The sequence below is a fragment of the Mus caroli genome, unplaced genomic scaffold (genome assembly GCF_978045245.1).
Source record: "Mus caroli unplaced genomic scaffold, Mus_caroli_1 scaffold_4, whole genome shotgun sequence".
Lineage (NCBI taxonomy): Eukaryota > Metazoa > Chordata > Mammalia > Rodentia > Muridae > Mus > Mus caroli.
In genome coordinates, this window is record NW_028227259.1 from 99677050 (window position 1) to 99685556 (window position 8507).

General features: G+C 40.6%; 1 protein-coding gene across 1 annotated transcript; it reads right to left on the reverse strand.

Annotated features, from left to right (window-relative positions):
* Positions 1-5430: 5430 nt before the first annotated feature.
* On the reverse strand, positions 5431-8164 carry LOC147005288 (PRAME family member 8-like). The gene is given in 3 exon segments (XM_085836294.1): positions 5431-5998; positions 6826-7413; positions 7872-8164. Coding segments are annotated over 3 exon segments (1443 nt in total). The 5' UTR covers positions 8159-8164.
* Positions 8165-8507: the final 343 nt, after the last annotated feature.

Sequence of the window (8507 nt, forward strand, 5' to 3'; positions counted from 1 at the left end):
AACCAGAAAGTTTTTTGGATGACAATGGACAGCATTAGTATGCCAAAACAGCAGCCTATAGATGAAAAAAATATCTTTACCAACTTTATATTTGTAAGAGTGTTGATATCCAAATAAAATAAATATCTCAAGGAACCAGATATCTACAAACCAAATACCCCATTTAAAAATTGGGTACAGTGCAAACTTTATATGCCTCAGTACAGGGGAACTCCAGGGACAAGAAGTGGGAGTGGGTGGGTAGGGGAGTGTGTGTGTGGGGGGGAGAGTATGGTGGACTTGAAATGTAAATGAAGAAACTATCTAATAAAAATAAAATAAAAAAATAAAAATTGGGTACAGTGGACAACAAAGAATTTTCAACAGAGGAATCTCTAATGGTCAAGAACCAATTCAAGACATATTCTACTTTCCTAGTCAAATGCTGATTGAAAGTACTTTCAGGGCACATCCTATAAACATCAGCAAAGCTAAGATCAAAAACTCAAGTAACAGTACATGCTGTTGAGAATGTGGAGTAAGGGAGACAGTCTTCCATTTCTGATGAGTGTGCCAACTTTTACACCACACTTGTAATTCTGTCTGTGTATTTCCCACAAATAATTCTACCTCAAAACCCAGTTATATCACTCCTGATCATATACTCAAAACATGCTTCCCCATAATACAAGGACACTTGCTCAACTACATTCATAGCACCTTTATTCATAATAGGCAAAAAGTGGAAACAACCCACCTGTGCCTCAACCATAGAGTTGATAAAGAATATCTTGTACATTTATGCCATGGAATATTGGTCAACTCTTAAAAATAAGGAATATGTAATTTTCAAGAAAATGGATGGAACTGGGAAATAGCATTCTGAGTGAGGTAACTCAGATCCAGAAGAACTTGCATGGTATGTAGTCACTGATAATGGGTTATTACCCATACCGTACAAGATGACCATGCTACAATCCAAGCACCTAAAGAAGCTAAGAAACAATAGGGCCCAAGGTAAGGTGATTGAATCTCACTCAGAAGGGTAAATAAAATCTCTATCAGTAGTGATTGATGAGAGGGAATTGTATGAGAGAGGGTAGATGGACAGGAACATTTTGGGGTATCAGGTGTGGTGGGATGGGCTGTGGGGTTGATAGGTTTGAGACATAGAAAAGCAAATCATGTGGAATCATTATAGGGACAAGCCAGAGAGCTGGGATGGAACAGGCTGCTGGGAGTATATGGGAATGACCGTGGCTGAGACCCCAGCAGATGAGTATAAAGAGATGAAGTAGCCATCTCTTCTAGCCAGGCAGGATTTCCAATGGAGGGAGGGGGACACAAACCCACCCACAAATATCTCCATCCAATATTTTCCCTGCCTACAAGATATGCAGGGATAAAGATCAAGCAGAGATTGAAGGAATAAACAACCAATGATTTACCAAACTTGAGACCTACCCCATGGAAGAGAGCCAAACTCTGACACTCTCAATGATACTTGGTTATGCTTAAGGACTGAAGCCTTGCATACTGTCTTGTGAGTGTCTTCATCCAGCACTTGATGGCAACACATGAATACCCACAGCCAAACATTAGGCAGAATTCTGGTAGTCTTGTGGAAAGATCAGAGGAAGTTTAGAGGGAGCCAGATGGTGAAGTGATCAGCCAGGATTTTTACCAATTCCACCAAACACCAGAGCATACGGACCCAGCCCCTCCTGGAAGACAGAGTATGTCATGAAGCATGTAGACAACCCTCCCTTCATGGATCACATTTCTCAGGAGAACCTCAGGGCACACTGTCTGTTGGCCACCTACAGACAAGAGAAATCCTTGCCACCTCATTCCCTAAGGCTCAATCAGTTTAAAAGTCATATTGTTTCACCAATGATATTGTGCCTAGTTGTTGTATAAAAACTGTCCAATGGGGCCGTGTGGAATCGACACCTCTTCTTGAGGAGCAGGACAACCCCAACAAACCGGAACAATAAATTTCTCTTGCTTTTGAATTGATCACTGGCTCTGAGTCTTTACTTAGCAGTCTCTAGTAGCTATGGGTCGTCAATGTCTTACAATGGGGTCAAGTATACCAGAAGGAGCCTTACAGAGCTAAGCCATTCGGACCCATTGGGCGTTCAGAGAGACTGAACCAACCAAAGAGCATGCCATAGCCTAGACCTAGGCCTTCTACACACATGGAACAGATGTGCAACTTGGTCTTAATGTGGGTATCCTAAAAATGAGATTGGGGGTTGTCTGGTTTTGAACTTTGTCTCTTCATTTGGAACCTTTTTGACTTGTCTGGTTTAGAGGGAGAGGATGCATTTAATCCTGATGCAGCCTGGTGTGTCAGAGTTGCGTGGCACCTGTTAGGGGTGGGGAATGGGTACGTTTCTTTCTCTGGGGAGAATGGGAGAAGGAAATGAGGGGAAATGGTAGAGGGTAGGACTTGGTGGAAAGAAAAGGCAGGAGGTGATCAGGTGGTAAAGTGAATACACAAATGAATTAATGAAAACAAAAAGGAATGATCAACAGGGAGCTAGATGTGTTAGCATTTAAACTTGGCACAAACTGAATAGAAACAAGTTTTCCTGAAACATATTAACAACATATATTCTCATGAGTCACTTATAATTACACTAAATAATCAGGAAATTTGCAATTATTTTGATATAAAATAAAGTTCTGAACATTGGTGTGAAGCTTTGTATCTATAGTTAGTATTTACTTATAACTGATAATTAGATTATGTCAATTTTACAAAGAATGTTGTTTCAGTCAGACATTTCCCTAAGACATAAATAGGCATGGTCATATTTATTTTAGTCCTTATCTCCCTCCATCTGTACATGGTTTCTTTCTCTTCTGTTATCAACATACCCTTAAAGTTCATAATATAGAAATCGTCCAGGTGTTTTTGTTATTTTGATTTTTATTTACCTATTTTGCACAGTTTTTATTCCGTTCCTGATCAGGGATAAGATGAAGTCAAGAGACAGCACAAGGAAAGTGCTCAGGGACTCTAATTCCATGTCAAGAAGAAGTTTCTAGAATATTTATATTAGGTATTTGATAAGTACATAGAATTATATCGAGTTTCTGCTCTGAATTCTCAACCTATAGGGTGCTGAGATAACTGCTACATATTATCACACCCTGTTTAATGTAGTTCAGAGATCCTGTGAATGGCTAGGTAAACATTCTATGAAATGATGCACATCTAGTCCATTCTTGGATATTGGTATTGCATTGACAGATCTACATAGTGACTATCTAAAAAAACCAAACAATCAAGCAAACCAGCAACACACACATGTACACAAAATGTTTGAATTGAAATGAATCAAAGACAATGTCAAAGTCAAAAGCTTTTGTCCAAAAGAGACTCCTGATTCCTTGTGATTCTGTGTCCATAAGTACGTTTACCATTGTCAAACATGGGCCTGTAAGAATCATCCCTCATTTAGCAAGAGCCTTGGCTGCTCTTTCAGACAACTGGAGTTCAGTTCTAGACAACCACCTGGTAGCTGACAAGAATCTATACAAGGTTCTGATACCTTTTTCTGTCATGCAAGGATACATGCAACTAGAACAGGAATAAACATAAATGTGTACAGAAATAAATGTTGTACAGTGACAAACTCCTAATTTCCTCTCACTAACCCATGGTGCAAGAGATCAACTTCTGGAGCCCAGAGCACCCTACACTATTGCTCACCAATGGAGCACAAAGGATTTGCCTGAAACTCCACATGCTCTCTTCACAGAGCCACACAACTGCTACTGATCAACATCACCATTTTAATTAATTGGGCCATTTTTTAATTCTTTTGTGAAATTAAATCCATTTTTATAGACATCTTCAGCTCTTTGAATAGCTACATGTGTATTATGTGGATTTGTGCATGTGACAGGTGGGATCCACAGAAGATAGAAAGGAGGGTCCTAGCACCTGAAGCCTGAGTTCCATTTGACAGCCACCTGATTATTAGCTCTGAAACAGAACTTTGTTTCCATGCAAAATCAGCGTGTGCTCCTCACCTATGAAGAGTCTCTCTCCATCTATGGGATGTTTGTGTTAAGAATATGAAAGCATGTTAATTGTGTGAAAATCTCAGGTGAGTTCACTGGTCCTAAGGAACAAGGTCAGGAAACTGGACATTTAGACAGGGAGATGGGTTGTGGGGGGAAGACAGGAAGACGAGCCTGAGAGAGGTATGTTCTTTAATTTTTCTCTTCCTCTGTACTTTAGGCCAGCCTAGAAGTTCATATGTTTCCCACCATAGCTGATAACATTATCCACCTTCCCAAGATTATGACCTGGACTTCTTTCCAGAGGGCGATTGTTGCATAGTCTTTAAATTTACATGCTTTATTCAATTTGGACAATGGCGATGATATTTAAACAAAGAACTCATGTTTTCAGTGTTAAATAAATATAGAGTAACACATTGTTTTATTGAGAGGTTACTATACAGAAAGTAGATATAATGAGGAGGCCAAGGGTGATATTTTTCTCTCTTGTTTTGATTGCAAATGAAGGCTTAAAATACATTTTTTTTGTACAGTAAATGTTTTATGGAGAAGAGAGAACGGCATTTCATTGGATATCTTTAATTAAATATGGGTACTTCATAAAGTTTTGTTGGAAAAAGGAATTGGAATAAGACTTTAGGGACATGTGGCATAACAGATGAATATAGTGGTTCCATTAGTCATCTCTTTAAAGCTTTACAAAAAGGTCAAGATTATAGCGCCAGACTGGAAATCCTGTTTACTTTGCACTATGTTGTCTTCTTCACTTTAGGCATGCCTAATGGTTCCAAGGTGCCTTGTGCTTTGAATGTACTAGATGTTAATTATCTGTGATCCTTTTAATTCTCCTTCATAGTAGGTGTGTCTATGTTGCTCCCATTAGTTTAAATGTTTTGTGCATGTAACTGTTCAGCCACACAGGTGTGTTGTACATGTAGTTCAGGCAAAGGACAAGTGAAAGAAGTATCAAGAAAACTTTCATTTTAATGTAACATGTTAATTTCAACAAGACCTTTGCTTCATTCATGAAATATCAGTGTCTTTCCATTTCTCCACCCATTGAACCTTCCTGACCCTGAATCTGGTAGTGAGGTTGGTAACAGTCAAAGACCACACTGAGAGAACATCCAGGTTTTTACGTATCCAGGTTTATAGGTATCCAGATTAGTTAGCCTGTTCAGGGAGAAGACATGTAACAATGACAAGCTGTGTTTCTGACTCCACTAGGCCCCTGTTCCCACAGTCCATCCAACTGTTCCCCATGTCAAGCTCCGTTTCCAAGATACCAGTCAATGAACATCCTTTAGTTTCTAACCATCTGAGCAGTGTCAGAAGCCACAGGCTCTGAATTTCCCAGGTGAGAGATGTGTCACAACCCTATTGTTTATTTGAATCCAGAACTTTCCCAATTTATTGCCAGCAACGACAAGGTGTAGACACTTGGTCAAAGACCTGGTGCTCCCCACATGTATGGCAGATATATTTAGCAATGTAGCTGTTCTTGGTCTGCCTAATTATCCTCAGTGTATCCATGAGATCCTGACAAAGTTGGGCAAATCTTTCTATAGAGACATGACCCAACTCATCATAGCACTCCAGAGGAGCAGGCTATTGTTCCACATTCATCTTGCCCCAGTTGGCTGTGTGCCACAAAAAGTCCTTCAGGATAGGCATGGAGAAGTCATTGCTGTAGAAGTTGACATTGGAGATCTGAGAGAATTGTTTGAATGCAGGTAGGAGGACACTGAGCTGGGAGTCCTTCATTCTACACCCCTGAAAATCCAGAGTCTCAAGAGTGCCTACCACTTTCATGAGGAGACTGCTCAGAGGTGTAAGATTTAAATCAAGTAAGGGCACCCCTCTCAACTCCAGATGTTTTAGCTGAAGGAGGTTCTGACAGCAGTTGAAGGAATTCAAATCTCTCTGTGAAATCAGGGAGTAAGTAATGGAGAGGGTCTTCAATGATGTCATCAGGCACCTAGGGATAAAGTAGACAGATGGTTAGATCTTGCAAATAGTCTTGCAGGGGTTTGACTGGGATATACAAAGTTGTAGAAGGAACCAAGTACCCTAGTGTCAGTTTGACTAAATGGTCAAGGACATCATTTATGATGCTTCCTTTTGGAAACTGCTCAGTCATGTCAACCTCGCAATTTTTCTCATGGCCTTACTCTAAACCTGAAAACTAGTTTGTCCTCTAATCCCAGAAAGCACACAGAAGAAATTCCATCCCAATAAAATTCTGACAGTATCTCAATATTTGCTGTGGGCTCAGTGAATCTGCATTATTCTCTCTCATTATCAAGTATGCAGTCATACTTGCTCTTATGACATCCCAAGCTCATCCTCATGTTCCATGCACTCAGCACTACTTAGGTTCAAAATATTTTACCCATGGTGACTGGGGGAAGATAGAAGGCTACTCTTCTAGTTCTGAGCATATAACTCAATTTCACACTGTGCTAATGAGTACCCTGTCTCCTCACTACAGACTCCTCTTCCTTTCCATTTGATTATGTGGGCTTGATTCCAGAAAGAATGACATCCTCTTCTTACTAGTTCTGACCTACTCTTGACACCAAATCACTTCTCTATATCATGAGTGCTCATTTCAGATACTGATTTAACTTGTAAAATTTCCCTTGTATATCTCAGTGAACATGGAAACAAGAGACTTCTTTCAGAGTCTTATGAATCTCTAAATGTTTGTTCCTAGTGAATGACTGGCATCACGTTCCACTAATCTTTTAGATAAGACAGACAGATTTGCTGTGGTAGCTGATCCAACTGTCTATTCTTGCTTACCCTAGGACCTGATTCCTCTGGTCTCTGAGAAAATAGATGTAGAACATGAAGAGATGCAGGAGACAGTTGAATTTGCAGAACTGAGAAATAAACTTGTTGATACACTTGACTTTTCCAACTCTTGTTCTATTGATAAAAGGAAAGGTGGTCTTGTGAAGGGGTGCCAGGAAGACATTGTGAAGATTTCTCATCTGCCCTAAATAGGGGGCAAAATGTGCCAACTCTAACAGAGTCCATTCAGTATTTAGTTCTAACTCCATGATGTGCTCTGGATCAAAAACATGGAAGATCTGTCTGAGAGCTTTTATTGGCAGAGCCCAGACCTTCATCTTTGTACAGCAGAAATATAGGGATCCCTTTCTCTCCTGGGCCCATTTAAAAAACCATGCTTGTGCTTCATCAAGGCACGACCTGATGCACAGGTCAACTGTTACCTTCAGACGCTGCCTCACTGCATATCTGGAATGGACCTTCACGGCTTGCTTTTCATTCGAGATCTCTGCTGAACAGTCACTGTCCTCTGAATCACTGCATATGTTCCAGAAGTTATGGTGCACCTTTCGTAGGTCAAGAAACTCTAGTTTTTTCCTCATGTAGGTGAAATATAAGAATGATGGCAGACCCTGAATTAGCTTTTACTACCTATGTCTAAACTCGGCTCTCTTCTCTGCTAATTTGTATGTTTTTTTCGGGACTTGATATCCAAGTTGGACTCAGGCATGCTCCAGAAGCTTTCCTGTGCTTCTGTACACATGAGTACTTTTCTTTCAGTAAGGTACACTTTGTTTCTCCTTACTTATATTCTAAGTTCTTGTGGGGATGTCAGGGATAGTCTCATTCTACTATGAGGCCACATTTACTCTAGTCCATATTCAAATCTAATCCATAGCCAACTGTGTTAGGTACAAATACCTGTCAAGAATGCTGTATCCCTGCCTGATGATGCCATCAGAAGCATCTGATCAATTTATGACAAAGCTAATCTCCCTGACAATGTCTAATGTATACTCTTCTGCTTCCTTCTATAGTACTTGGAAATTGCTTACCTGGGGTGAAACCCTCTTGTTTGATGAATGTCTACTCCATCTAGCATAGCTTGCAATGTTTCCAGGTCAGGAGTCTTCATCAATGCCCCCACATGGAGACAGCGAAAAGGCCAGTCTATCACCAATGCCTTTATGAGCTTGATATGTCTGCCATCAAAGGCCTCCTTGAACAGTGCTGGGAAGAGTCCATGGGCCATCTCCTCCAGATAAGATGTGCCTAGAGCCTCCTCTTTCACCAAAATTTGAATTACCAGCTTCTGGAGTGTGGGTGGGGTGTGAACACTCATCTTCTAAAGGTCTCTGTGATGGTTTGTATATCCTTGGACCAGGGAGTGGCATCATCTGAAGGTGTGGCCTTGTTGGAATGGGTGTGTCACTGTGGGTGTGGGTATAAGATCCTCACCCTAGGCCTGGATGTCAGTCTTCCACTAGCAGCCTTTGGATGAAGACATAGAACTCTCAGCTCCTCCTGCACCATGCCTGCCTGGATACTGCCATGCTCCCACCTTGATGATAATGGACTGAACCTCTGAACCTGTAAGCCAGCCCCAATTAAATATAGTTTTTTATAAGACTTGCCTTGGTCATGGTGTCTGTTCACAGCAGTAAAACCCTAACTAAGACAGTCTCCAATCA